Consider the following 25,923-nt stretch of genomic DNA (forward strand, 5'->3'; position numbering starts at 1 on the left):
TTTCTGCTAATTTTTATGTTTAATTTTAAAATAAAATAATTATATAAATTTAAAATTTATTTTTTAGGCATCATAAAATAAAGCATTAACAAAATTAATTTTTATTTAAAGAAAAAAAATATCATCTTATTTAAAAGTTAATAATTAATTGAGATGATAAGGGTAAAATTGGAATATATTTTTTGTTGTGAGTTCGTAAGTATGAAAATAACAACATTTGATTGTTTGGGTATTAAATCGCACAGTTTTATTAATATATGTATTTTTCTTCCAACCGAAAACAATTGGGTATTAAACGTCCAAATAAAAAATACATGAGGTTTTTTTTGGAAATTTTCCCTAATTAGAAACCCCAATATTAATATCAAATCAAATCAGAGCCGTCCATTTTCCAATCAATGCAGCAGATTGATTTATGATTATCTGTTCAAAATCAAAAGCATCGAACTTTATCTTTGATTACGATCCGCCGCCTTCTGCCAGATTCGAAACCCTAGAAGATTCAATGAGCCATCGGAAGGGACTTGAAGTGGTTTGATTTCTCTCAGAAAGTTGTAATTTTTTCTCGGTGAACAGATAGATAATAGGAAAATTCGCCATTTGTGGATCCCCAAATTGGAAAGTTTGATATGTACAGAAATGGAAATTGTGCGAAAACAAAGAAAGACAGATAATTTACAATAACCAGAGTCTGTTGATCAAATCGAAAAAGTTTTTATAACAGAGAGCAAACACACATACAAAAAAAAAAGAAAGAAAGAAGATGAAAGACAGTGTATACTATTTTGTTCTCATAAATTTATAATCCTGACGCCTACCTCGATCTACGTTTCGGCGGCCTTTTCCTCGGATTAACCTTCTTCCCCGGCGGATTCTTTCCAAACGCAGAGCAGCAACCGCATGACGAAATTCTCGGAGACGGCGGGTCCACTGCCGGAGACACTCTTCCGGTTGTTCTGTGATGTCGTTGAGCTCCTCCACCGTTAGATCGACTTCTCTCTATTCCTCCTGGTGCTCCTCCACCGGTTTTAATCGGTCTGAGCTTGTCTTTCTCATCGCCGCCGGTGATTGGTTTGACCTGTTCTGAGCTTTCCGACATAGGCTTAGGTTGTTCGTCGCGTTGACTTTCGTCTTTCTGTTCGTTGCCTCCCGTTTTGTTAAGCTCAGCGATGAGACGATCGTCAAAAACTATACCGGAAGATCCTTGACGGCGGAAGGAGATTGTTGATCTTTGAAGACCCTCCATGGATCTCTCTGTGTGTCTCTTTTGATCTCTTTTGAGCTAAAAGAAGAGAAAAACTAGAAAAAAGTGAGTTTAGGCCTTATAAGTGATTAATCAATCATTGTGTTTCAGACTTGGTTTCCTTTTATTTCTGTCCTCAATATTTTTATGGGGTCGGTCCACTATTTATTATTTATTTTTATGATGATGCTTCCAACAATTATCGGAATTAATGTAAGCGGACTTAAACGATAACATTTTAACCGGATAATTCAAACATGAATTTGTAATAAAAACCGGTTTTGTTATTTTATTCCAGAATGTTTGTTTCTTTAAACTCGAAAGGGGTAAGACTTTTTGTAAGTACTATTGTTTTACCCTCAAATTGAAAGGATTAGATAATAGATTAGAAATGAACAGCAGAATTGACTTATAGGACACACTAATTTTAAAATGTCTTCTTCCCCATTTCGGTAAACCAAATCTATTAGGTGAGTACGTGAGGATGATATTAAATGCCAAATCTAATCTCTCTGTATAAACTTGAAAGGAAAAACAACACAAAGAGGTGAAAGTGAGTCAAAGTAATTCGGTTACCAATTTTAAAACAAGTCAACATGATTGTATAATATATAGTTTTATTCTATAATTCACCTTCTTATATCTTCTGCTTCTTCTCTGGATCAAACTTACTAAAAAATGTGCATGTGGTGGGTTTTGCAAATCTGTATTCTTTAGATTAAAATAATGAGCATAACAAAAATCTATAACCCTTATTTGAGTTGGCACAACTCACCAATGTTGAAGAAGACAAGTCAATAGCACAAACTTGGGGCCTAATAGACAAAAATAGAAGTCCATTCATTGCTTACCCTCCAGGCCCATAAATGGAATTACCAAAAAGAAAAAAATTAAAAAAATTGGTGGTCCAGCTGGGAACGAGCCAGCAGGCCATGGTGAATCTGAGTGGCGTCGAGCTGTGATCCATCCACTGCTGAGAGCGGGAGGTGATCGCTGCTCTGTGAAACCAGCCTCACGCATTGCCCTCCACTGCAGGAACCGCCTGAGCCAAGCCTTCGCTTAACACACACGGATCACTCACAGCTTGGACTGGGCAGCCCGAAACAATGCCACAACAGATCCGACCCGTGGGCCGAGCCAGTGTTCCACCAACCTATTGTCCCCACTTGGGTCACAAGCCCTCGCTACTGAGCTCGACGTTATAACATTGCTTTCACTTCATATATAAAGTAAAACATTTTGAGTTAAGTAACCGATGTGGGACAAAAGACAAGTATACAAGTAAGTACACAATGGCTTTCTTTTTCTCATGTCTTCTTTGATTTTGGATTTTGCTGGGGAAAAAACACAATGGTTTCTTCAAAGAGAGAGTCTCTCTTCGATGATTAGCTTCCCTGATCCCTCATTTCAGGTAAAAACGTCGTCTGGGTTCTTCCCATTTTCCCGAATGTGGAAAGAAAGAGTCTTTCTTCGATGTTTAGTTTTTTTTTTTGTTTTGCTATAGGAATTTTTATTCTGAAATGAGGGTTTCTCTCCATATCTGGAGCTTGACATTGGTTTGTTTGTTTGGTAATTAGATGCTAGATACGTATATATCGCATTGTACATTTCAAAATCAAATATTGGCGTGTGTTCTAATTGAATCTGTGCTTCCTGCTCTATAATCATCTTTTGCTCCTTCACTAAAAAATTTCACTTTCTTGTGTGGTTTGGTGGAACTTGTTAGTGTAGTGGGAGCTCTTCTCAGACCTTGAAGCCTATTCCTTTATTGAAACGCTTCTTGTAGTTGTATAAGTGAGACAAAGAAACTCCATTCGTATCTATCTATTCTAAGCTGTTTATGCATTTTCTGTCCATCAGAAGATCAACACCTGTTTCTGGAGGATTCCATTGATTGAGGGATTATCAAATCTGAATGGACCCTTAGATGGGTGATGGACCATGTGGGATTCAGTAGAGGACAAGAACACAAAGGAATCCACCAAACAGAGACAACCCACATGTTGCAGGAAAATATATATAAAATATCACAAGAAACGGAAAAAGAACCAGACAGGGACTCATCTTCTTGAATTTAACGCCTTACATTGTGGTATCTTCCATCTTCTTTACTGCCTCTTGGTGAAATCCAGTGAAAATATGATTATTTATCTGAGGCGACGATTCCTCACTTCAACTTGACTCCTACTGGTCCAGCTTTCATAGGATCGGTTTCTTTGATAGAAGTGGAAAAGTATTGGGTTGATTTCAGGCCGTTGTTCTGGTGTCCCACCTGTTCTTTTAGTACTGTTTCCTTTTTGTTTCTGGCAATCAGTCATCCTGCTCAATAACTTACAAAGATTTTGTTTTCAAGAGAATCTTCTATAGTAAGTTTCTAGATTCAGCTAGACGTTTACTTCTGTCTTATTAAGGAGAAGTACTGGTTTGGCTGGTTTGGGAATTGCATCCAAATTTCTTGCAGTGTGGGTTTCACCCAGGAGCTGCAGAAAAGTGAGTTCATGTTAGAGATTGTAGGATCTTACTCCTAAAAGCTAGAAAAGGTCCTTGCGACTTTATAACTTAGAAGTTGCTTCCTTATTTCTTTTTCCTTTTTCTGAATCTCAGCTGGATTTGGAACTTTGGTGTCAAGATTTGGAGTTTGAACTCTGAAGTAAGATTCAGGTTAGTGGGGGAGGGAATAAGTTGGAAACTTTTGCTAGTTTTGTCAAAGGTGTATCTGAAGTACTAACTATCAGAAAGCATTTTCAGGACAGAAGCTTGGTGATGTATCTTCAGATTTTCAACAACCCATGTCATGGCTTAGCTCATGTATGCTACTCTAGTCGGGTTTCGTGTAAGGTAAGACTGAGTCGTGTCCTTGCCATGCCACCGTCTTCAATCCTCTTGCATATGGACGAAAGCAATGATCTTCCCAAGCCCAAGAAGGGTTTTTGTCCAAGTGAGGATTCGAGAAACAGTTTAAACAGTCTTTCTGCAGATTCTTTGCTTAGGCAGGCTAACACAGTGGGGATAATTGGAGGCGTTTCAACTGATTCCACTCTGAAATTTGTAAAGAAACTCGTGGATTGGAGCTCAAAAGATGGTAAAAGCTCGTTACCCTTTGTGCTGTGCTCGGATCCTGCACTCAACAAGGAGCTTCTCTTATACGAGGAAAACTCGTATCCTTCTCTTTACCATAGAGCAGAGAGTACTCCGGTGGATCCAAAGCTAATTGTGGGGAATCTAAGGAATAAGAGGAGATATCTTGAGAAATGTGGAGCTAAATTAATCTTAATGCCCTGTCATATTGCACATATATGGTATGAAGAGGTTTGTGAAGGGAGTTCAGTTCCTCTGCTTCACATGGGTGAATGCATTGCTAAAGAGCTCCAAGAGGCAAAAATGAAGCCCCTTGAAGCTGGGAATCCTCTGCGTGTGGGTGTGATGGCCACTAGTGCCACGTTATCCGCAGGGTTCTACCAGGAGAAACTTCAAAGCAATGTCAGTATTCTATTGTGTACTGTCCATTGGAACTATTATAAAGCTAAGTTGTTATAAAGCTACTATTATCCATCGTATGAAGTGACTCTGTGATTGTGGAACTGAACAGGGATTTGAGGCAGTGCTTCCAGACAAGGCGACAATGGAGCACACGGTGATCCCATCCATAGAAGCAATGAAGAGAGAAGACATGGAAGGAGCACGGAACCTTCTGAGGATAGCGTTGCAGGTATTGCTAGTGCAGGCGGTAAACGTGGTGATGCTCGGGTCAGATGAGATGCGGGACCTCTTGCCAGGGGATGATCCTCTGCTAAAGAAGTGTGTTGATCCAATGGATGCACTCGCAAGGTCTGCCATCAAATGGGCAGAGAATCAATGCTCTTAAGGGAGTTTGTGTGTATGTTTGTATATATGTGAATAGAAATATAGCTCGGCTGGGGTGAAATTACCAAAGTGTAAGCCGGCGTTTGATAGAAAAATCAAAACCAAAGTCTCAACATGTATTGGTCAACACAAGTGTGAACATGTCTAAAGCAAAAAAAAGTTTGAACATGTGTTGGCTTGGATGCAATGTGTAATATCCCTTATTGTTACAGACATTTATTAATGGAATAAAAAGAAGAGTTTTGTGAAATGTTTAGATATCGGAAGGAGGATGACCAGGCATGCTTGGACTGGTTGTGTTGTTAGGATTCTTCTTGTCCAAAGGGTTCTTGTTCTTATATTCTTCATTGTTGTCACTGTTGATCCCCAATTTGTTCTTCACTGCCTCTGATGCTTCATGTGCCATGCTCTTTACTTTCTCCCCTTTCTGATAAATCATCAAATCTTATTTCTTAATAAAGAATGAAAAGTCCAAAACTAGAAAGATGTAGAGTTGATGTGTTAAGTTAACCTGCTGGAGAAAACCTGAAGCTTGAGAAGAGTTGTTGCAATCATTCTCCTTCACCTGATACCAAACATCATTTTTAAAAGAAAACTCCGTGTAATATCTTTTTAGAGTTAGTTAATACGGTCGCAAAAGGGACAAGTAAAAGAGAAATTGAACAAAAACACTGACATGAGCTTGGCCCACGATTTGGCCGGCCCTCACACTGAACTCCTCATTCTGTCCGCTCGCCATTTCTTACTTGTTTCTTTCTTCTCTCAAACAATTTCGTCCTTTATAATCATATCTATGTGAATGCGTAGCATTTTTCTCCTCTATTCAATGGTGTTCCATTTTTCAAGGAGAGCTTTTAACTGTTATGATCCATCATTTTCTCAATCATGCTTGACCTTTTCAACTCCTTTCAATTTTCACATACACCTTATTCTTGTCAATTTTTTCTTTTATGTATTAAAAAAAAAAAACTAATTCTTCCTGCGTACAAAGTCTCGTCCATATCGATATAACCATTACGTATTACAGACTTCTTGACGAAAGATTGTACCTTTTAGCCATATTCTTGACAACTAAACAATCAATCAGCCTCACACAAATCAAAACTTTTGCCTTTTTCAGGAGCTTTATCAATCGCTCATGTCGTCAAATCCTTCAAAATCATTCACACCATCAGCTGCTTCATCCGCTGAGTCGTCTGCCTCTTCATCTGTCTCCATTGCTTCCTCTATTCCTTCTCCTTCTTCTTCATCACTGTCCTTGTCCTCATAGATCACGGGACCTTCATCTTCTTCTTCATCTAAGTCGTCCACAATCTACCATTAACACAATCAATGACGAATCAGTAACATATTATCCAGTCAAAAACTCTGTATTATCCATGCAAAGTGATCTCAGGACTTCCATTGTGTTTTTTAATGCCCAAGTGATCCATGGAATCGAATGCCAAACCCCTAGGCTACACACTAAAATCAAATTCTTCCTCGTTTCAAGGTAAGACAATACATACCAAGTCCAAGCCACTTGAGACCTCTACGGCAGTATGAATAGTTGAAACCCGTGATTCGATGAGCTGCACACGCAACCAAAAAATACATTTCAATGATTCATCTGTAGTGACTTTCTGATCTGTATCTCTAACAGGCACAGCCATACAGTAAAGACAAGCAATTCCTAACCTGATACATGGTGTTTAGTGCAAGCAACGATGACTCTTGAGACATAATTCCACTAGAATGAGTAAGTAACAGACTCTTTATCCACGGAATCGCACAAGCCAAAATTGCACCCCTGCAATACAGTAGAAAAATAACCACTTGAATAACAACTTCAGAAAACACATAAACAGCTCATACACAGAGAAATCATATATCATCAACCCTCACCTTGATTGTAGTATTGGTAGAAGGGCATTTAGAAGCTTGAGTACTTCTGCTGAATTCAACTTGGCGACCGAATTAGCAATCACCTGTAACTCATAGAGAATTGCAATAATCAAGAAGAAACCAACAAACAAACAAAATTGTAAAGAAACAGACAGAAACTATCTGAAACCTGCTCATCTCGGTTGTAGAAGCAGTCAAGTAGAAGAGATCGATCGTCAGCATGTAATGCTTGTCTCAGAAGAACGTTAACAGAGGCTGCAGTAGGAGGCTTATCATCGCCCGGAGCAGAAGCTCTATCAATCTCCTCACTGATAACCTTTTCGCCATTTAATAAGTCAAGACTCTCAAGTTTATCACCTATCGTTGGCTCATTAAGAGTATCATCTACCAACACTCCATCTCTATCTTCATCAAGACCTATATATATATATATATATATATATATATCATCAAATACAAACCCTAATATAAGATTGACCAACTAAGTCATGAAAATCTCTAGCTAGACTCATCCAGAGCTTTCATCTTCAACAATCTAGCTTTAAATCTTACCGAAATCACGCGTAGAGGGTATATCGGGTTCAGGTTCAGCTCGCTTCTTGCTCTTCTTCTTATGCTTCTTCTCTCGCGGAGTAGTATCAGCGATTTCGCCTGTTGAATTCATAAAACAAGAGAAGAGCTATGAGCACAACAAAATTAAGCAATAGGTAAAGGAAAAGGGGAATAGAATGAAGCAAACCTGCAGTATCAGAGGAGGGAAGAGGCTTGAGTTTGTCCTTGGCCATGGTCGGCGATTGACGAGAGAAGCGGAGAGAGAGAGAGAAAGAGAGGCCGACGTTGGGTTTAGTTAGGGTTCTTCTTCTTCTAGCCGCAAAAGCTGCGGGTCGGGTCAAAATTGGGTGAACCGAAACGCTTTTTATTTGTTGGGCCGACGACTTAACCCAATAGTTGGGCTCGTGTAATCTGTTCCAATATCTTCTTCCTATTTTATCACATTTTTTTCTCAATAATTAGACTTCTCTTTCTAAGAAAAGATTGAATTTCTTTTCGAATAAAAATAGTTGGAAACCTGTGTCGTTGATATTGATTGTGCCGTGTATATTCATATTAGTGGCAACTGCCAAAATTTGGGATTTGCGAGTTCGATTGTGGTATGTGTTTTTTTTTACTAGAAATGTAATATTTTTTTGTTTTTTTACTAGAAATGTAATTGCACGTAAATGGAATAGATAATATATATATACATGCATCAAGAAAAAAAAAGGAGAAAGAAAATATGTATATACATAGATTTGACAGCTAAATAAATTACATATTTTCTTTCTTTCACCCCACTTATTTAAGAAAGATAACTTTTATTTTCTTGAATACAGAGAATAAAGAAGCATATCTTTGGACATAATAAATTGAAAAATTTGTTGAAAAAAAATAGAAATGATAAATATTTTAAAAGCCTAAAGTTAATATTACATTTTATAAGATTAACTGTTTATACAGAGATTTTTTTTTTAATAACACAAAAAAAGCATATTGTGACATAGAAATTTACCTATAATTGAAATTTGGTTCCAGTAAAAGAAAAGTCAACATATATATGCATCCCAACAGATGTAAAATTTGATATAAGAAGATAACCACGTAACTTTTTTTTTATCATCTTTTTATTTTAAAAGTTATGTTTCTTATTAGATAATCTATATAGAAACAAAATATGAGTAAGTATCTCTAATGAAAAAATAAGCATAATATCCAATCATTAGTGTGAAATTATATTTTTGCCAAGGACACACGTATAAATGTTGGCAAAATAAAAAAAAAACATTAAAAGCCGTTTAAAAGGAAAAAAAGGAAAGGCAAAGAAAGTCAAAAAGACAAATGTGGTTAAATTGGCAAAGGAAAGGAGAGAGAGAGAGGGTGGACTTATTACAAAAGATGGAAGGGTATTTTGGTCATGTCTGAAAAGACATCTCTTGTGCTCTCGACGCCTATAAAAACGCCAACCATCACCACCCGGACAATCTCACATTCACGCACGCGCATCCAATTTTTCATCTTCACCGTTTCATACGAAACTCTTTACGAGGAGCGAACCTCTCTCTTTCTCACTTTTTTCTCTCTCTCTCTCTCAAAGAAAGAAAGCCTCTTTTCATTTCTCCGGCCAGAGGTATTCATTCAATAGCTTCCGTTTTCTTTTTTCTCTTCTTATGGGTGTGAATTGATTTACTCGTTGGGTCTCTCGATCCCCGATGATGTTCTGTCGTTTTGCGGTTTTTGTGGATGTGATCAGAAATTTCTGGTCGCGTTTGAATATTATGTTTTTTCTTTTTCTGGGCCCAAATTATCGAATTGATCTGTTTCTTGGTTTGAAATCTGCGGATGAATTCGAATGTTTTACATGTTGATGAGAGGATTTGACAAGTCTTAGAGCTGTTTTGCGATAGGTGAATAGTTTCATTTTATTGGACCAATAAATTAAAACCACCATCTTCTGTATCATTTCTAGTTTTCAGTGGGATTAAGTTCATGCTCGATTACCGTACCATATAGACTGATTTGAGCTCTTCCTTGTCATGTTTCCTTGATCTTTTGTTGAATGTATCTATTCGAATGTGATGGTTTGTTGAATCTTTGGCTTTCATATCATCTGTGTCATCTTGTTGTGTGTTTAGAGAACTGAGTCTATGTTGATTGGAGGCAGAGATTATGAATTAACACTCTTTTCTATTTGATTTCAGTGTGTGTGTGTGAGATGCACAAGGAAAGACGGATAATGCCGGTTTCAAGCAACATAAATAGGGTTTCCCCTTACCCGCTTCGCTCTTGTAGGAACAAGAAACAAAAACAAGTCGAGGCGTCGTCACCTGTTGAGTTAGAGAGTGTGAGTGAATGGGAGGATGTGAGGTGTGTGATCTGTATGGAGCCTCCTCACAATGCTGTCCTCTTGCAATGCTCTTCTTTCTCCAAAGGATGTCGTGCTTACATGTGTGACACAAGCGCCCGTCACTCCAACTGCTTCAAGCAGTACCGCAGAAACAACAGCTCAAGCCGTTGCAGCGGCAAGACTCTTAACTGTCCTTACTGCAGAGGAGAGGTTCAGGGGACAATGAAGTCGACTTGTGCTCGGAGATTCATGAATGCTAGACCGAGGTCTTGTTCTGTGGACAAGTGTGATTTCTCAGGGACCTATGCTCAGCTGAAAAATCACTTGAAAACTGAGCATCCTGGTTTTACACCTCCAAAGTTAGACCCTTGGGAGCAACACATGTGGGAGCAATTGGAGAGAGAGGCCGAATACATTGAAATGCTCAATGCTCGACAGAGATGGGATGCAGAACAGAGATTGTTGGCGACGTCTCTCCATCAGCTTCCATATCGCCATCCCATGATTGATCTCAACTTTGATGCGTTCATCCATAATCTGTTTCTTGGTGCAAGGACCCAAGCAAGCACCGACAATTACACGGCTCACATACCCCGTCTGGAGTTCCATGCGCCGCTGTATCCCAGATGGACGCCATGAAGATTCTGAGTGCCGAGTCTATGAGGAATTCGTCCAAAGTTTTGATGTCTCTTGATTTTTATCATAATGTAATGTTCTTATAGCGACATCAGTTCTTGTTCTAGGCATAAATTTATATTGTTTGTATGTTAGCTTCTGTTAGTGAAGTATTCATAGCTTGGGCTCATCTTTTGCCTATTCAAAATCTCTGTTTAAATCAAATTATTCACATTCTTCGTACTTTTTTTTTCATAAACACATTCTTCGTACTTGTTATGGTTGCCTGCAAATTGTTCAATTTCTTAGCTCCATTTTGTTTTTCAGATTTGAAACTCATATATCAAAACTTCAAAAGTTGTTTCCCCGAAAAGGAAGATGAAAATTTCCGGTGATACATAATGCAGAAAACATAATCAATGATTGTTTGGAACAGAACACAAGTAGCGAAGCGTGTACTCATTGGAAGAACACATATCTGCCAGATCCTGGTGGGCTCTGGTGATTGCCTTCTGCAACGATCTCAGTGCAGGCAATAGAATTCTGTAGTTCCTCTGAATGGAGCTTCCGTGTGCCTTGCAGATTTCCTGCACATAAACAAAGTTTGATCAGGTTAAGAGCAGTTGAGCAGAGATTAATCAAGAAAGAGAGGAAAAAGAGCCATTACCTGACACCAGTGAAGTATGAACTCCAGATGAGGACAGTTCTCAAGCAGATCCACCAAAGCTTCCATAAGTCTTTCTAAGTATTTCTGGCGGACAGAGATTGCAACAGCTTTTATGTCTGCAGGAGCTACAGCAAAGATGCATTTTTTGATAAGGCTGTCTTCGTTCAAACGCATACTTAGAGCAAGTGCTCTGCTCACTTCAGCCTCTTTTATGGCAGCCTCAACAGCCTACACGAACAACACATTAGCTTTGCTTTTCAAACCCAATAATCAGAACTACAACCACCATCAGCGATTTACAAAAGGCTCACCTCTGGAGTGACGTCTATATCAAGTTCGGTCGGATCAAAGATGAAGGTATCGTCGATTGAATAGATGAGAACTCCTTCTGTTGTTGCAGCAGCAAAGCTCCTCCCAGTTGGGGCAATGCTGAGGCTTTTTGTCCGGATAATGGGCCTGCCACGGTTAGGCCTGGATCCAGGCAGATCGTAACCCAGATTCCCTCGAGACTGTTTATCAATGCCAGCTTCTTCATCGCTGTTGTCATCATCGATCAGATCCATTGGTCCTGCTTCTGTCATCTTCTTGGAGTGCAAGAAGTCAAGAACCCCATCTAACGAAAGATTATGGGATATCTGAATCCGGCGCAGAAGAACCTGAAAAGGTGATATTCCAAACACTTAGGACTAAATTTCTTCCATAAGACACGAGCTTTCAAAATCTGCATCAAACTTTTGAGGCCAGGAAAAGCCGAATTCGAAAAGAAGCTAACTAATGAGCTAACCTGATCTGCGATGTCATACATGCAAATATATCTGCTAGTTCCTGCGGCTAGAATATAACCTCCATCAGCGGAATAGCACAATGTTGTAAAACACTTTCCAGAACTTGAATTAGCTGCAGACCGACGGTCAGTCATGACTCGACCTCCAGCGATATCTCTCCGCCCCTCTAAGGTGTACATCAACACACCTTCAATGGTGTCCCAGAAATGAATCTGCCCATCTAGCGTACTCGAGGCTAACTGCTTTCCATCAGGACGGAAAGCAACTGTTAGAACATCGTGGTTGTGTTGAAACGTCTCCACGGTGCCTTTGCTAGCAAACACATCCCACAACCGAACCGTATTGTCCCATGAGGATGAAGCTAAAATTTGCTGCAGAGAAAGAAATATATGAACTAGATAAGGAATGGAAATTATAACACCATAAGCCAGAAATATTCATAACTCCGATAAATTCTACGTCATTATTAGCTAGTATTCACATAATTGTTTAGAGCCAAGTAACAAAATGTATTTTGACTAAAAGAAGTATGAGACTATGACAGTTTATTTACCGTTAAGGGAGAAAACATCAACCCATGAACGGGAGCTTCATGCCCACTCAGAATATCCTTTATTTGCCCAGTCTTCTTGGACCATACAAAAATCTGCACATAGGCAAGCATAACGTGATTTACCTCACCAAAGGAAACTGTGATTCAGTATTTGTGAGTGTGACTGGAATCATTTAGGGCCTACGTTGAATTACCTCAAATGAATCTAGGGTCCCAGCACAGACAACGTCACCACTCGGGTCTGCTGTTAAGGAAACAAATTGTCGGGGTGTAGGGGTTGTGTATGTCTTATAGTTCTTGTATCTTTTAAAATCCCAAGCACGAACAGTGCCGTCCAGAGATGCACTTAAGAGGGAGTGGTTGTCAGCCATAAAATGGAGAGCAGTCACTGCATTGGTATGCTCGGTGAATGTGATGAAACATGATCCTGACATAACGCTCCACACCTGAAAAATGTAACATTATAAAAAACTGGCTGGTTAAATTCAGCAATAGATGACAAGCATGGTATAGAACATAATAGTTACGTCTTTGAGATTTTCATACCTTGACTTTGTTATCATCAGCACCAGTTGCCAGGAACTGTGAATCGGGTGAGTAAGTGACACAGTTGACATCAAAATAGTGTCCTTGTTGCTTCAGTATATAGCTTTCAGATCGCCAGTCCCAGACTAACAGTTGCCCAAGTTTTGCACAACCAAAGGTCAGCCAATTACCACGCTGATTAAAGACAGCTGTTGTCAGCTTCTCCCTAGAAATAGACAGCAGATGAATACAGATGAAATCTGGCATTTGATAAAGCCCGAAAACACCATTTGAGAACCCCACCACAACCATGTCGAGCCCCTGGTGATAGTCGCAAGCTGTCACCTTTGCTGATGCCTGATTAAACCCATCCTTCCTCAACAAAACCCATTTCCCTCTGTGCATATACTCTTCATCATCATCAGATTCAAGATCTTTACCGTCATACTCTTTTCGTTTCTTGAGATCAGTACCAACACCACCACCATTTTCCACCATCACCTCATCAGCCCTCTCTGGAGTAACAGGTGACGGTGGCTCAGAGTGGCCATCTTCTGATTCATCCATTTTGACATCCTTTCCAGTATATCCCCAACTAAAAATGTAACCATCCCGTGCAATCGTGAAAGCCCTGTTGACCTTGTTAGTCATTTTATCAACACCAAAGAAGCAACCCACCACAGAATCTCTATGACCCAGAAACAAAAAGGGCTTATTTAAAACACCCTTCAACTTTCTAACACAAAACAACCTAGCTGCCAAATCCTTTGAGCCAACGAGCAAATAATCAGAGTCCAAGCTCCACTCCAAGGAGACAACTATATCATCAGAATTAGCAAAAGTCCTAACTAGCTCAAAGGGCATAACAGCTCGTCTGAAACCAGGTGATCGCCATATCTGCACCAACTTACCAATTCCAACAGCGATAAACTTACCATTAGGGCTGAACTTCAAGGCACTGACGTTATCATTGAAGGTAATTCTGTGAAGAACTACCCGTCTAGGTAAGTTGATGAAAAGGCCTCGGTTTTGTTCATCGACGGCGAGTAGGAAAGTGCCGTCGGGTGAGGCAGCGATGCGACATATGTTGGAAGAGGAATCGAGCGAAAGAGTAACCGTATGGTTCTTATTGAGGTCGGTGACGGAGACACGATTACCAACCGGTGAAATTAGCTGAGTATTCTGAGTGATAAGTGCATTCCCGCCTCTGTAAGGAGCGCCAAGAAGGTTCTGAAAACGGTAGTTCATAGCGTTCGGATGCTCACCTTAGTCTGGAGAAGGCGGAGGATAGATATGCCGGAGGCGAAGATTACGGCGTTAGGGTTTAACGAGGGTTTCTTCAATTCCTCCTCTTTTCAATTGGTTTTCAGATTTTAACTAGTTTTAAATTACCAATATACCATCCTCGTTCTACTCGGTACATGGGCTTCAAACCTTGGGCATAATTGGCATTTTAAAATTTTCAAAGGGTATAAAAGGTAAACAATTAGGTTTAACTGAGAAGGCGCAAGACAATGGGTATAATTGGCATTTTAAATTTTTTCAAGGGCGGAAAAGTTAAAAAATGTTAAGGATCATGATTCGGGAGATTTGAACCCGACGTGAATCGAACACGCAACCTTCTGATCTGGAGTCAGACGCGCTACCATTGCGCCACGGATCCTTGGTGCTATTAATCTCATCTGTTAAATTCTAACCTTATAGTTAATTTTATACCTGCGAATTTTGAAAAGCACATCAAACTACACAAGCAAAAAGCTATCCTTTGCTTTTCTTCTACACAAAGTGAATTTCTAACAGCACAATATATTAAATTTAGTCTATGGTATGAAGATAAAATGATTGATAACACATTGAAGAAGCTCGAATAGACTTCAGTGAAATTTAGTATATTTTCTCGCCTTCTCGGAAGGTTACACATTCGTACATTCTCGCCCTATTAATGCTTTATAGATTTTTCATTGCTAAGAAGACTATATTGACAAAAACACACACTATCTTGGGTTTAAGAACAAAAAAAAAACAGCCACATATAATCTGTGTTCTACAATACTATATAGTTTTGTATATGATCATGATCATGATCATCACTTGAAAGAATAATCTTTGATTCTTTTTTGTATATAGATCACTCACTCTCTTGTCGTGCTCATGTCCCCGTCTCCTGCATTTACTGTCTTCTTGGGGTAAATCTGCAGGTTTTTTAAAAGCGATCATGAGTCTATGAAATTCTTTTTACAAAGTTAAAGATTCATATCAAGGATGTATAACAAAACATAACCTGGTTGCCTCTGTCTTCGTTAAGACTGACTGTGCGGACTTTAAGCTCGCCTCTGCTTGTCGTTAACTCGTCTAAAATCTCAGCATCCCCTTCTTGGACACCTCTCTTCGAGTCATTCGACTGTAGAACAAGTTTAATTCGACAAATTCAAATATTTTAGGTCATTGTAGATGCCTTATATGACAAGAAAACCTCTTGGGATTAGTCCAAATTCCGGGATCCCAAAAAATGTTATATAGATATGTACTCACCCGGAAAGACAGTTCGAGCGGGTTTCTAGGAGTGCCGGGGATTTCTTCGTACTCAGCGGCATCAAGTTCTCGCAGATGGGCCTGGTTAAAGAGCTTCGGGAGAATGTACTGTCTGATAGCTATTAAGAGGAAGAAAGGAACAGGAAACATGATTCCAGCCACCGGAATCCACGTCACTCCATAGCACAGCCCAAAGTAGAATATCTGCAACAGTGTGAACGCAGCCATTGACTTGTACGGAACTTTCTCCACGAACGACGCGTGTGCTCCCTCCAAGACCCTGACAGAAACAATCACATGATCAGTCTTTGAAGAGAAATCTGAATAATAACTTTAAAAACAGAGCATTTTCAAAACACGTACTTGAATCTCCGGCTTGTTGGAACGAAGAGAAGCATTGTGCGTTCGAAGAATTGATTTCCCGGGAGGCTATCGATGGCCATGTAAGCGAAGTATCCCCATAGAATGGAAGTAGGTATGAGCTTAATGGCCGGCATTGCCAACACTGCACCTGCCACCAGCAGTGACTGCAACAAGTTGCTCACTCTCTGCTCGTTGACTCTAACAGGCAAATAAGCGTCAAGGTGCTTCTCTGGATCAAAACCACTCTCCTTGTCTCCCTCTCCTTCTTCCTCATTGCTCTTCATTACTGCTTCTTTCAGATCTTGCAGCTCAATTATCACTGCTAGATCTGTCTGAGCCTGGTTTTTAAAAACAAGAGCTTATGATATTTTTGTTCCAAATCTTGAGTTTTCTTTTACCGGAACATTGAATTATGAGTCTACTACTTACAAGATGACTTTTGTCCATTTCTATGAAGACTTCTTGCATATTCTCGTACACTTGTGAGGAAGTTTCTCTCTTCCTGATGCTTTCTTTGGCCGACTTTACCATCTTCCTCCGGATCAACTGAAAAAACAGGTTCATTATGACCACTACACCAGCTTAACCTGAATATTGAGTGTTGATTAACTGAGTAATAATTAAACCTGTCGTTTAAGAACAGCAAGGCTTTTGGTATGCATAGGAGACTGAGGAAGGACTCCGTTGGAAGGAGGCAGACCGAGCAATCCACAGATCAACGTCTGAAAAAAAACACACACTAGTTTTAGAGATTTCAACTAGATATTCAATGTTTTAAAGGTGAGCTTGCAGAGAGAAAGAAAGGGAGTGTGATTGATTATACCATGAAACCCAACAGGAGAATGTCATAGTGATACGCCGAAGGCTTCTTGAGGTTGAACTCCTTCTGTTGAGCGAGCTGCGAGGCAACGCTGTGGTCAAAGAAGTAGAGCCCTGCTATCATCAATGCGGGTATAAATGCCGCGAATATGTAACCCGGAGAGACTTCCCCCATGTCCTGTACAGACCAAAGCCAGGTATTAAAACTTCAAATTATGCTCGGAATCAATATCTTTTGTGTACTGTGTTTGTGTTGTAACCTTGATGACAGTCCAATGTGATAAAGAAGCAGAGTCCCATGGCAGAGGACTAAAGAGTCTTCTTGGGACACCAGAGGGGAGTTTTGATGGCGTACTAAAAGACAATGCTGTCCAAACCACAACCATCAAAGGAACTCCATAGTCTGCAATGAAGCTTCTGTACCATCCTTTTCAAGAAACCAGAAATATTTAGGCTTCAGTAACCATCATACAGAAATGAACACCAAAGCATGGGAAGTATCATCTCTCTTACCTGTTCCGTATCGCCAAGACCTTGCTTTTCGACTCTTCAAAGCGGTGTAGAGAAGGCCAAAGGTGAAAATGAGGCCGAGAAGTCCGTTTGTATAGAGCCACTCAAACCTATACTTTTCTAGTTTTGAGTCCTCATCTTTTGGCATCCCAAATTCACTCACCATACCCTGCAATTTTATTTGAAACATGTCTATAATAAGCTTTAACTAATCATCAAAATTCCAAGGTGGTTGAGATTCTTAGTCTTCATACCTTAATGGCTTGTTGGATGAACAGAACGGATATCAACATACCGAACAGCTCACCAGCAACCCTCGTAAACCGGTTAATGATATCAGCCGCATTAAGGATCGCCATAAGGAACAGTAACAGAGCCGTCCACACACAAACCCTTCAATTTAACAACCAACAAAACCATAAAGAAAAACCAAAACCTTACATTAATAAAAAAAGAACATAAGAGAAGAGTCTTTTGGGGTAATTACCAAGCAGCCCAAGCTAAGTAGAGTTGTTTGCCCAATTCTGGTCTTCCTATAGCGAAGTTGTACAAGTAAACGTACATTAACACAGTTGGTTCTGCAACTCCAAGTATCAACAACGGTTGTCCTCCCAAAATTGAGTGTATCACTCCACATAACGCTGTTGATGCTAACGTTTCTACTGTGCTCAACGCTCCCTCTATAATCTCCTCAAAATATAATCAAAAACACATTCATATTGGATTTTCTCTTGAAATCAGAGTGCAAAACTAAACCCTCCAAACAAAAAAAAACAGACCAAACGTGGACAAGTTGAATACTTTTGTTCCACTAAATAAACGTGAACACAAAACCGTAAAGAAATCAAAGAAAGATGACAACTTTTAGAGAGATAAGCTCAAAGAAAAAGACCTGTGTCGCGGCTGAGTTGCTCGCCAAAGGCGATAACCGGAAGCGCAGAAGCGAAAAAAATATATGTTGTGGGAGCTAAAATCCTGCAAAACCTCCCAAATATATCAAAGTTTTGTTCTCTGTTTGTGCTAAATAGTGATTATGTAAGAGTGGAATCAGGAATTAAGTACCCGAAACCAGAACGGAGACCAGCGACCCAGTCTTCCTTGTAACACAAGGCTCTTCCTCTAAGATCTGCTACGATACCTCTAAATAGCCTCTTCGAGCTATCCAGTCTTTCTTCCTCCATATCCTGAATCACTCAAAGACTCCAGAACTCGTCGCTCTGTTCAATTTCGTCCACTCTTTTTATGACCTAAACCACAAAAAGAGGGAGCTATATATTATGTATAACATCTAGCAATGACTTTAAACATAGCATTTAGCTGACTACATAGTACATAATAATAAAAATAAAATTTCATACTACATTTTTCTAAATTTGTGACGATTCCAGTCTTTTTCCACCTCTCAATAAAAGAAGAACCTCATAGCTGTTTTATCTTTTGTTACTAACTAGTAATGTCAATTTTCTATGCTTTTATAAGAATAGGAAAACGCAATGTGCCCAACTCAATTAGAGAAACATCACGATGCACATAAAACAAGCAAAAGTAATGCAAATTTTCTTGTTATGACAAAGATCTAAGTCTCCTCGTCTCCTCTCTCATAAAGTGAGCTTTGAAATTGCATATGCACCCCCAAAAAAAATAAAAAAATCCACCTTTTTCAGTAAACTCCATGAATTAATAATATCCGTCGTATATTGAATCTACCCCTTTTTCCTAGTTTTGACATCGAAATTAGCAGTTACAAACTCTTTCACATCTCACAAAAACATAATCAGACAAAGAAAATATCAAACAAAATCAGACAAAGGAGTTAGCATGAAATAACTCAGAAATTGGAGGCGTAAGGAGGAGCAAACTACTGGCGACGAAAGAGAGAACGAGAATCACCGGAGCAAACTAACTGTGTAGCGATTTATAGGGTTTTGGAAGATTTATAGGCCAAAACGAGGCAACGGTAGCAAATAGAGAGACAGGGCCCATTTATACACGTATTTTTGTTGGGCCTACATCCACATGTCAGTAATCGATTGGATGATTCTGACATCTGTGATCTTGACGCCTTAACACTCTCTCTGTTCTTTTCCCATGATCATATAGAGATGAAGAATTCATCTTAATTAATTTAAAATTAATAGTATCATTTTTGAGTATTATGTTGTTTCCTTAGTCTTCATTTTTTTTCTTCTAAGTTATTTCCATTTAAAAAACATACCAAAATGTTAGGGCAGATATTCTTTGCTTAAATTGCTGTAACTTATTCAGAAAATATAATCTTCCATATTGTTATTGGAAATCAAAGTTTATTTTTTTTTTTGTTAAAATTGGAAATCAAAGTTAAAAATAAATGCTACACCAAGTTTGTGAAATTTTAAAATTACTTGTAGTTGGAGTGGGTGGAGATGTTTATGTGTAGAAATAGGCATGCACACACATTTTAATACTTATACCACCACTCCACGCCTATGGCACTTGCCCGTGCAAATGCCCTTATTGTGCCAGAATCTTCGACCGGTCAAATTGCGTGTGTTTACGTATATATCGAAATAAGTGTCATCAGAAGAAAGTTTTCAAATAAGTCATGGGTTTGAACTTTTTTTTTTTTTTTTTATAACCGAGTGTCCTGGCCCCACCAAGGTGGTCCAGACTAGAGACCGAACCCTTACGGCACGGACGCACATCCGAGGGTGGGTCATGGCTAGGTAACGGTCTACGGTCTCGGGCGCCAGAGCAAATCCGCATGTAAATTCTCTGATTGCCACTAGTATATAGCAAGGGGGAATCGAATCCGGGCGTATTGGGATTACCCCTCAACCACGAAACCCGTCCTACCACTAGCCCACCTTGTAGTGGTTATGGGTTTGAACTTTGGACCCATATCTAAGACCTAAGTAAAGTTTTAGCATTCTATAAAATAATAAAATGTAGTACATACCAAACAAACTACATACATACTAGTATATATCGGGTGCTACCAGGAGTTATACGAAATAACGAATTGAATAATGAAATAATTAAGTGGTACTTATGATTAATTACATAAACGTGGGTGGTAGATCGAAATCGTATAGATTTTTAAAAACAATGAAAATCTAGCTTTGAAAAGGACTCGAGATTAAAAACGCCGTACCATGAGAGGTTCCGAGTATTGTTTTATGATGAATCATTGAGTCAAACACTCAAGCATCATACTAATAATTTCATTGTTTATACGTTATCCAGATATATAAATATTAATTCCGTCGACACGACAATATTTTTTATCACAAGGACGAAATACATGTATTTGTCAATATTGAAATTAAAAAATGTTCGTAGCTAAGGCCTAAGAATAAAAATTATGGTTAGGTGAAGTTCTCACGTAAAACTCAAACAATCCTCACGTAATTGAAGAGTGACTGACCAAAATTTATTTGTATAGGGCAATATAACAACTATTGTAAAGTCTCAAATTAGAAATTTAATTGGTTTGAAGTTATGGGGCCATAGTATCAATAGTAATAAATACAAGCCTTTAATCGTAAAATACGAAAGGTTTAGTTGTTTCTGATTTCAGAGCGTGTAACGACCATCGTCGTCTCCGCGAGTTCTTCTCTGCGTTTAAGCCATAGAAAAGAAAAAAAAAAGTGTCTCCTTTTATCATTCCCTCTTTTCTCTTTAATAGGTGTGATCCTCTTCAAGGGGATTTCTCTGGCTGGTCATACATTCGCACCGATCAAACTCGGATTGGTCTTTCTTAACGCAATCCTGTCGCGATTCAAAAACGATTCTGGTAAAGCAAAGAAATTAATCGATTCCTGTATTTGAAACGAGTAAATCGTTTATTTGATTAGATTTTGTTCATTAGGGTTTGTTAGTGAATAGACAAGAAAAAAAGATGGGAGCTCCGTTAGTGTGCCACGGGCATTCTCGTCCCGTCGTCGATGTGGCTTATAGTCCGGTGACTCCAGATGGGTTCTTCCTCATTAGCGCCAGCAAAGGTATGATCTTTGTTATGATTCAGTCTCGATCGATTTGCAAGCGGATGTGCTTTGACGAATTGATTTGGCTGCCTCTTTTTTATATATCGTCTGTATTTTGATTTTTGGCTGATCTAATGAAGAATTTAGGATTATGAGTTGTCTACATTGTTGTAACTCTAGCTGAGTTGTTTTCTACACTTGCTATTCAGATTCGAATCCGATGTTGAGGAATGGGGAGACTGGTGACTGGATTGGAACTTTTGAAGGACATAAGGGAGCAGTTTGGAGTTGCAGCCTTGATAAAAATGCTATTCGTGCTGCCTCAGCTTCTGCAGATTTCACTGCGTATGTTCTTCTTCTTGTTGTGTTTCATGACTTTTAGTTTACCATTTACTCTTTTAGTCTTGCAGTTTTAGTATCCTCCGGTGATGGGTTGTTTGCTTAATGTTTTAAGTTATGGGCAAACTATGTTCCTAGAGAAGATGGTTAAGTGAGATTAATAGGCTAGGCACCTGCCAGTATCTTCTCGAGGATTTAAGACTGTTTCTTTGTATTCATGGCACATTTCAGGAAAATATGGAATGCATTGACAGGAGATGAATTGCACTCCTTTGAACACAAGCACATTGTTCGTGCATGTGCCTTTTCTGAGGTAAGCTATAGTTTCTTCCCAAGCAAAGAGTGATTTGATCCTTTGCCAAGTTTTCTGGTTTAAGGATATCAAATTATCAATGGTGGGATTCACTAAGATTACTTGTAGGATTTGAGGGTCTAAAATTGTTGGTGTTATTTGTGTTTCTATTGTCGTCGTAATGCACAACTATTTACATTCTAGGACACTCACTGTTTACTCACTGGTGGAATGGAGAAAATACTTCGGATATTCGATTTGAATCGTCCAGACGCACCTCCAAAAGAAGTCGGAAATTCCCCTGGTTCAATTAGAACCGTTGAATGGCTTCATAGTGATAATACAATCTTAAGCTCTTGCACAGATACCGGTGACATTAGGTACACCACCACGTCGTGCCTTGCATTTAGACCAGTCCTCTAGTCTTCCTGGTTTCATTGTTCTTTTGTGTATGTCCTCTGTAGGTTATGGGACATAAGAAGTGACAAGATTGTTCATACATTAGAAACAAAATCCCCAGTTACTAGTGCTGAAGTAAGTCAGGATGGGCGATACATCACTACTGCTGATGGATCTAGTGTTAAGTTTTGGGACGCTAAAAAGTAAGTTAACCGTATATAAAATGCATCCTCAGTTACAGTTTTATCGTTTTTCTTTGATGATTGAGCTTTTTTCTCCTGCTCTCTTAGTTTTGGATTGCTGAAGAGCTATGACATGCCTTGCAATGTTGAATCGGCATCTTTGGAACCGAAACACGGCAACACTTTCATTGCTGGGGGAGAAGATATGTGGGTGCATAGGTTTGATTTCCAGACTGGAGAGGAGATTGGTAAGTTTGTTTTAGAAAAGAATGAGTAATTGGGTTTTCATTTTAGGAACCTGTGTGTGTGTGTATCCTTTAAAGCCAATGTGGTGAATGCAGGGTGTAACAAGGGTCACCACGGGCCAGTGCACTGCGTGAGGTATGCGCCAGGAGGGGAGTCATACACGTCAGGCTCAGAAGACGGAACAGTCAGAATATGGGTGGTGGGTTCGGTGAACCATCATGAGGAGAGCAATCCAAGCGGTCACGTGAAGCTTGTGGCAGAGGAGGTTGTGCGTAAAGCGGAAAGTCTGCGTATCAATGAAAAAGCCGCAGAAGCTAAATGAAACATCATCGTTAGCTTATGATATCACATAGATTCATAGTTTGTTTTTTTGCATCATCACAAGATGTGACAAAGGGTTTTGCCTTTTAAAAGTCTCTCAAGACGGAATAAAACGAACATAAATAATATCTTCAACTATATTTGAGTGAATCTAATCCAAAGTTTGACAAGAAACTTTATAACAGTTTCAAAAATTTCTTTGATGGCCAAATCATAAAATGGTTGCAATGTTTCAAAGCCCAGTTGAAACTAGGGGGGCCCAGAAATGAAGCAAACAACCAACAAATACAAAGAAAGTGTGAAAATTAAAAACCCTAAACCCTTCCTTTTAGCTCTCTGCTCTCCTGGTTTTTAGCTTTCCTCCATTTCGTGCTCAATTCACTTGTCTCCAGTCTCACTGTGTAAGGATCTGTTACTTTTCTTCTGTAATCTTCTTAAAATTCAAAGTTTTTGCTTACTGGGTCTGATCTTTGCAAGTGAAATGCATGACATTTCCTCCAAAAATCCGACCTTGCAAAAAAAGGTTTCTTTTTTTACTCACTCTGTTTTGTCCGTGTGTTTGATCTTTACAATAGCAGATCAGTGCCGGAGATCTTGTCCGAGTAGAAGACATGTTTGCTCTTTCCAAGGTTTTACGGAGGTTGGTTTCCTCAATTATACTTGTTATACCATTTGATTCTTAATATACTTCTTCAGTTTTCTTCTCTAGCCCCATATTGAATATAATTAACAGTCTTGCGACATTGAAATGCTTCTTGTCTGGTTTGAGTGATACAGAGTTTTAAGGTAATTTGAGCAGCTTTCTATTATTTATAATTTTTTCAGAAGTCAGAGTCTCCGACTAGGAGCTTGCAATGCTGTCTACTCTAAGCTAGATATACCATTGGGAGAAAGAAACAGTGCTATTGAATCAAACGCTTTGATTCATGATAAACACGATGGTTTCCCTAGATTTTACGAGCTCTCTTGGTCTTCCTCTACCGGAAGACGCTCACTTTCCTCTGACGCTGGAGCTAAAACAACCGGAGATGAAGATGACCTCGAAGACAAGAATTTAGACATTGCTACTCCAAACGAGACTAGTAGTAATAGTGAAGATGATGAGGAGTTTTCCGGTGATGAAGGTGACATTGAAGGAGCAGAACTGGAACTACATGTCCCGGCAAGCAAGAGACCATCGGAGCTGTTTAAGGCCATTGTTTCTGTCTCAGGTCTGTCTGTAGGGAGTGCTCTTGATAAATGGGTTGAACAAGGAAAGGATACCAGCCGTACAGAGTTTGCAAGTGCGATGCTGCAACTCCGTAAACGTCGGATGTATGGGAGAGCATTGCAGGTACTAATTACTCTTTGTTTCAACATGAGCTGAATATTAATGTCGATCAATTAGTTCAGTATCCAAGAATTTTGCTTGGTTTTCAGTAATGCTTTCTTTGTCTTTAGACTTTATATTTTTTCTGCTTTATGTTCTCTAAGTGTTTTCTTTCGTTTATGTGTTGTCTTGTTGTTGGTATAGATGACAGAATGGTTGGACGATAATAAGCAGTTTGAAATGAAAGAGAGAGATTATGCTTCTCGGCTTGATCTGATTTCCAAGGTGCGAGGCCTGTACAAGGGAGAAGCTTATATCGAAACAATCCCGGAATCTTTCAGAGGGGAATTGGTCTACCGAACCCTCCTGTCGAATTATGTGGCAACTAGCAATGTGAGGACAGCAGAAGCAGTTTTCAACAAAATGAAGGACTTGGGATTCCCTCTGTCAACATTTACCTGTAATCAGATGCTTATTCTTTACAAGAGGGTCGACAAGAAGAAAATAGCCGATGTGTTATTGCTAATGGAGAAGGAAAATCTGAAGCCGAATCTTAACACATACAAAATCCTGATTGATACCAAAGGATTATCAAATGACATAACTGGGATGGAACAAATTGTGGAGACAATGAAAAGTGAAGGTGTTGAGCCTGACCTTCGTGCACGAGCTCTCATTGCGAGAAACTATGCATCAGCTGGGCTTAAAGAGAAGGCTGAAAAAGTGCTGAAAGAAATGGAAGGTGAAAGCTTGGAGGAAAATCGGCATGTGTACAAGGATTTGCTTTCCGTGTATGGCTTTCTCCAGAGGGCGGATGAAGTGACCAGAATTTGGAAGATCTGTGAAGAAAAACCCCGTTATAACGAGTCCCTTGCTGCAATCTTGGCTTTTGGAAAGATCGATAAAGTCAAAGAAGCAGAGGCAGTTTTTGAGAAGATGTTGAAGATGTCCCATAGAGTTTCTTCTAATGTTTACTCCGTTCTCTTGAGGGTTTACGTGGATCACAAGATGGTTTCAGAGGGTAAGGATCTTGTTAAGCAGATGTTGGACAGCGGGTGCAATATTGGGGCCTTAACATTGGATGCAGTGATTAAGCTCTATCTGGAAGCTGGGGAAGTAGAAAAGGCTGAGTCTTCACTGAGCAAGGCAATACAGTCGAAACAGATTAAACCGTTGATGAGCTCCTTCATGTACGTAATGGGCGAGTATGTGAGAAGGGGTGATGTTCACAACACAGAGAAAATCTTCCAGAGGATGAAGCAATTTGGCTATCAATCTCGCTTCAGAACGTACCAAGCCCTTATCCAAGCTTATGTCAATGCCAAAGCTCCAGCTTATGGAATGAAGGATAGAATGAAAGCTGATAACATCTTCCCCAACAAAGGATTAGCTGCTCAGCTCACTAAAACCGATCCCTTCAAGAAGGCCCCTCTCTCCGATCTCCTTGATTGAGTTGAACTGCAGCTACATTATCATCCGCCTTGTGAATCTTTGGTTTGATTGATCAACCTTTTATCCATGTTGGTAGAAACTTCAGTAGCTTAGTTTAAATAAGTCCTCCTGATATATAAACTCTGTTTGGTTGCTTCTGTGCCGGATGGTATGGTTTTTATTTAGCTCCGTTTTTGCCAC

The 25,923-nt window shown here is 39.4% G+C and overlaps 9 protein-coding genes and 1 non-coding gene across 14 annotated transcripts; 4 read left to right on the top strand and 6 right to left on the bottom strand.

The window, feature by feature from the left end:
* Nucleotides 1-646: 646 nt before the first annotated feature.
* On the bottom strand, nt 647-1,476 carry LOC9326165 (uncharacterized protein At1g15400). Its single transcript, XM_002892819.2, has one exon. The coding sequence runs from the start codon at nt 1,244-1,246 to the stop codon at nt 815-817; it is 432 nt and encodes a 143-aa protein (XP_002892865.1). The 5' UTR covers nt 1,247-1,476; the 3' UTR covers nt 647-814.
* A 1,865-nt stretch (nt 1,477-3,341) lies between these two features.
* On the top strand, nt 3,342-5,357 carry LOC9328928 (probable amino-acid racemase). 2 transcript variants are annotated; one of them, XM_021011179.1, is made up of 4 exons: nt 3,342-3,733; nt 3,848-3,904; nt 3,992-4,723; nt 4,833-5,357. In XM_021011179.1, exons 3-4 carry the CDS (start codon nt 4,007-4,009, stop codon nt 5,106-5,108), a joined length of 993 nt encoding a protein of 330 aa, XP_020866838.1. In that variant the 5' UTR covers nt 3,342-3,733; nt 3,848-3,904; nt 3,992-4,006; the 3' UTR covers nt 5,109-5,357. The 2 variants fall into 2 exon arrangements, with proteins under 2 accessions (XP_020866838.1, XP_020866839.1); XM_021011180.1 differs by having other exon boundaries at nt 3,342-3,609.
* Nucleotides 5,225-5,929, bottom strand: LOC9326166 (late embryogenesis abundant protein 1). Its single transcript, XM_002892820.2, has 3 exons — nt 5,784-5,929; nt 5,619-5,672; nt 5,225-5,534 (listed from the first exon to the last, which is right to left on the bottom strand). The coding sequence occupies exons 1-3, from the start codon at nt 5,844-5,846 to the stop codon at nt 5,361-5,363; spliced, it is 291 nt and encodes a 96-aa protein (XP_002892866.1). The 5' UTR covers nt 5,847-5,929; the 3' UTR covers nt 5,225-5,360.
* A 107-nt stretch (nt 5,930-6,036) lies between these two features.
* On the bottom strand, nt 6,037-7,853 carry LOC9328929 (WD repeat-containing protein 43). Its single transcript, XM_002892821.2, has 7 exons — nt 7,731-7,853; nt 7,544-7,642; nt 7,161-7,408; nt 6,992-7,074; nt 6,785-6,896; nt 6,616-6,678; nt 6,037-6,421 (listed from the first exon to the last, which is right to left on the bottom strand). Exons 1-7 carry the CDS (start codon nt 7,774-7,776, stop codon nt 6,236-6,238), a joined length of 837 nt encoding a protein of 278 aa, XP_002892867.1. The 5' UTR covers nt 7,777-7,853; the 3' UTR covers nt 6,037-6,235.
* Nucleotides 7,854-8,938: 1,085 nt separating this feature from the next.
* LOC9328930 lies at nt 8,939-10,730 on the top strand. The gene is made up of 2 exons (XM_021011661.1): nt 8,939-9,155; nt 9,727-10,730. The coding sequence occupies exon 2, from the start codon at nt 9,741-9,743 to the stop codon at nt 10,509-10,511; it is 771 nt and encodes a 256-aa protein (XP_020867320.1). The 5' UTR covers nt 8,939-9,155; nt 9,727-9,740; the 3' UTR covers nt 10,512-10,730.
* A 58-nt stretch (nt 10,731-10,788) lies between these two features.
* LOC9326167 (periodic tryptophan protein 2 homolog) lies at nt 10,789-14,415 on the bottom strand. Its single transcript, XM_002892822.2, has 7 exons — nt 13,039-14,415; nt 12,687-12,938; nt 12,493-12,585; nt 11,939-12,310; nt 11,466-11,810; nt 11,155-11,382; nt 10,789-11,074 (listed from the first exon to the last, which is right to left on the bottom strand). The coding sequence occupies exons 1-7, from the start codon at nt 14,263-14,265 to the stop codon at nt 10,904-10,906; spliced, it is 2,688 nt and encodes an 895-aa protein (XP_002892868.1). The 5' UTR covers nt 14,266-14,415; the 3' UTR covers nt 10,789-10,903.
* Nucleotides 14,416-14,608: 193 nt separating this feature from the next.
* Nucleotides 14,609-14,680, bottom strand: TRNAW-CCA. The gene has a single exon. It is a non-coding gene; the product is annotated as a tRNA-Trp (tRNA).
* A 176-nt stretch (nt 14,681-14,856) lies between these two features.
* On the bottom strand, nt 14,857-19,496 carry LOC9328931 (boron transporter 4). Of its 3 annotated transcripts, none has more exons than XM_021011660.1 (14): nt 19,132-19,496; nt 18,304-18,488; nt 18,134-18,216; nt 17,729-17,921; nt 17,496-17,634; nt 17,245-17,410; nt 16,992-17,158; nt 16,736-16,909; nt 16,539-16,634; nt 16,342-16,458; nt 15,913-16,250; nt 15,550-15,829; nt 15,299-15,418; nt 14,857-15,209 (listed from the first exon to the last, which is right to left on the bottom strand). In XM_021011660.1, exons 2-14 carry the CDS (start codon nt 18,420-18,422, stop codon nt 15,150-15,152), a joined length of 2,052 nt encoding a protein of 683 aa, XP_020867319.1. In that variant the 5' UTR covers nt 18,423-18,488; nt 19,132-19,496; the 3' UTR covers nt 14,857-15,149. The 3 variants fall into 3 exon arrangements, with proteins under 3 accessions (XP_020867319.1, XP_002892869.1, XP_020867318.1); XM_002892823.2 differs by having other exon boundaries at nt 19,070-19,496; XM_021011659.1 differs by lacking the exon at nt 19,132-19,496 and adding an exon at nt 18,603-19,051.
* Nucleotides 19,497-20,805: 1,309 nt separating this feature from the next.
* On the top strand, nt 20,806-23,156 carry LOC9328932 (serine-threonine kinase receptor-associated protein). The gene is made up of 8 exons (XM_002890059.2): nt 20,806-21,013; nt 21,089-21,221; nt 21,413-21,548; nt 21,774-21,855; nt 22,039-22,214; nt 22,299-22,436; nt 22,524-22,663; nt 22,757-23,156. Exons 2-8 carry the CDS (start codon nt 21,119-21,121, stop codon nt 22,981-22,983), a joined length of 1,002 nt encoding a protein of 333 aa, XP_002890105.1. The 5' UTR covers nt 20,806-21,013; nt 21,089-21,118; the 3' UTR covers nt 22,984-23,156.
* A 108-nt stretch (nt 23,157-23,264) lies between these two features.
* On the top strand, nt 23,265-25,922 carry LOC9326168 (pentatricopeptide repeat-containing protein At1g15480, mitochondrial). 2 transcript variants are annotated; one of them, XM_021012358.1, is made up of 4 exons: nt 23,265-23,383; nt 23,561-23,622; nt 23,808-24,315; nt 24,496-25,922. In XM_021012358.1, the coding sequence occupies exons 2-4, from the start codon at nt 23,594-23,596 to the stop codon at nt 25,741-25,743; spliced, it is 1,785 nt and encodes a 594-aa protein (XP_020868017.1). In that variant the 5' UTR covers nt 23,265-23,383; nt 23,561-23,593; the 3' UTR covers nt 25,744-25,922. The 2 variants fall into 2 exon arrangements, with proteins under 2 accessions (XP_020868017.1, XP_020868016.1); XM_021012357.1 differs by having other exon boundaries at nt 23,280-23,383; nt 23,558-23,622.
* Nucleotide 25,923: the final 1 nt, after the last annotated feature.

This window comes from Arabidopsis lyrata (assembly GCF_000004255.2).
Source record: "Arabidopsis lyrata subsp. lyrata unplaced genomic scaffold ARALYscaffold_1, whole genome shotgun sequence".
In the NCBI taxonomy this organism is placed as follows: domain Eukaryota; kingdom Viridiplantae; phylum Streptophyta; class Magnoliopsida; order Brassicales; family Brassicaceae; genus Arabidopsis; species Arabidopsis lyrata.

What these genes read in the sequence shown, in the direction of transcription:
- LOC9328928 (XM_021011179.1), top strand. Translation starts at nt 4,007, where the DNA reads ATGTATCTTCAGATTTTCAACAACCCATGTCATGGCTTAGCTCATGTA. An exon ending in AGGAGAAACTTCAAAGCAAT is followed by an intron (nt 4,724 to 4,832) that starts GTCAGTATTCTA and finishes GGAACTGAACAG; the next exon opens with GGATTTGAGGCAGTGCTTCC.
- LOC9328930 (XM_021011661.1), top strand. Translation starts at nt 9,741, where the DNA reads ATGCACAAGGAAAGACGGATAATGCCGGTTTCAAGCAACATAAATAGG.
- LOC9326167 (XM_002892822.2), bottom strand. Translation starts at nt 14,265, where the DNA reads ATGAACTACCGTTTTCAGAACCTTCTTGGCGCTCCTTACAGAGGCGGG. An exon ending in CTGATGATAACAAAGTCAAG is followed by an intron (nt 12,939 to 13,038) that starts GTATGAAAATCT and finishes TACATTTTTCAG; the next exon opens with GTGTGGAGCGTTATGTCAGG. An exon ending in TGTATGACATCGCAGATCAG is followed by an intron (nt 11,811 to 11,938) that starts GTTAGCTCATTA and finishes TCACCTTTTCAG; the next exon opens with GTTCTTCTGCGCCGGATTCA.
- LOC9328931 (XM_021011660.1), bottom strand. Translation starts at nt 18,422, where the DNA reads ATGGAGGAAGAAAGACTGGATAGCTCGAAGAGGCTATTTAGAGGTATC. An exon ending in GTCTTGGCGATACGGAACAG is followed by an intron (nt 17,159 to 17,244) that starts GTAAGAGAGATG and finishes TTTCTTGAAAAG; the next exon opens with GATGGTACAGAAGCTTCATT. An exon ending in CCAACAAGCCGGAGATTCAA is followed by an intron (nt 15,830 to 15,912) that starts GTACGTGTTTTG and finishes TGTTTCTGTCAG; the next exon opens with GGTCTTGGAGGGAGCACACG.
- LOC9326166 (XM_002892820.2), bottom strand. Translation starts at nt 5,846, where the DNA reads ATGGCGAGCGGACAGAATGAGGAGTTCAGTGTGAGGGCCGGCCAAATC. An exon ending in AAATCGTGGGCCAAGCTCAT is followed by an intron (nt 5,673 to 5,783) that starts GTCAGTGTTTTT and finishes GTTTGGTATCAG; the next exon opens with GTGAAGGAGAATGATTGCAA. An exon ending in CTTCAGGTTTTCTCCAGCAG is followed by an intron (nt 5,535 to 5,618) that starts GTTAACTTAACA and finishes ATGATTTATCAG; the next exon opens with AAAGGGGAGAAAGTAAAGAG.
- LOC9326168 (XM_021012358.1), top strand. Translation starts at nt 23,594, where the DNA reads ATGTTTGCTCTTTCCAAGGTTTTACGGAG. An exon ending in CTTTCCAAGGTTTTACGGAG is followed by an intron (nt 23,623 to 23,807) that starts GTTGGTTTCCTC and finishes TAATTTTTTCAG; the next exon opens with AAGTCAGAGTCTCCGACTAG. An exon ending in TGTATGGGAGAGCATTGCAG is followed by an intron (nt 24,316 to 24,495) that starts GTACTAATTACT and finishes TTGTTGGTATAG; the next exon opens with ATGACAGAATGGTTGGACGA.
- LOC9328932 (XM_002890059.2), top strand. Translation starts at nt 21,119, where the DNA reads ATGGGAGCTCCGTTAGTGTGCCACGGGCATTCTCGTCCCGTCGTCGAT. An exon ending in GCTTCTGCAGATTTCACTGC is followed by an intron (nt 21,549 to 21,773) that starts GTATGTTCTTCT and finishes GGCACATTTCAG; the next exon opens with GAAAATATGGAATGCATTGA. An exon ending in CCAGACTGGAGAGGAGATTG is followed by an intron (nt 22,664 to 22,756) that starts GTAAGTTTGTTT and finishes TGGTGAATGCAG; the next exon opens with GGTGTAACAAGGGTCACCAC.
- LOC9326165 (XM_002892819.2), bottom strand. Translation starts at nt 1,246, where the DNA reads ATGGAGGGTCTTCAAAGATCAACAATCTCCTTCCGCCGTCAAGGATCT.
- LOC9328929 (XM_002892821.2), bottom strand. Translation starts at nt 7,776, where the DNA reads ATGGCCAAGGACAAACTCAAGCCTCTTCCCTCCTCTGATACTGCAG. An exon ending in ACCCTCTACGCGTGATTTCG is followed by an intron (nt 7,409 to 7,543) that starts GTAAGATTTAAA and finishes ATATATATATAG; the next exon opens with GTCTTGATGAAGATAGAGAT. An exon ending in CACTAAACACCATGTATCAG is followed by an intron (nt 6,679 to 6,784) that starts GTTAGGAATTGC and finishes TTGCGTGTGCAG; the next exon opens with CTCATCGAATCACGGGTTTC.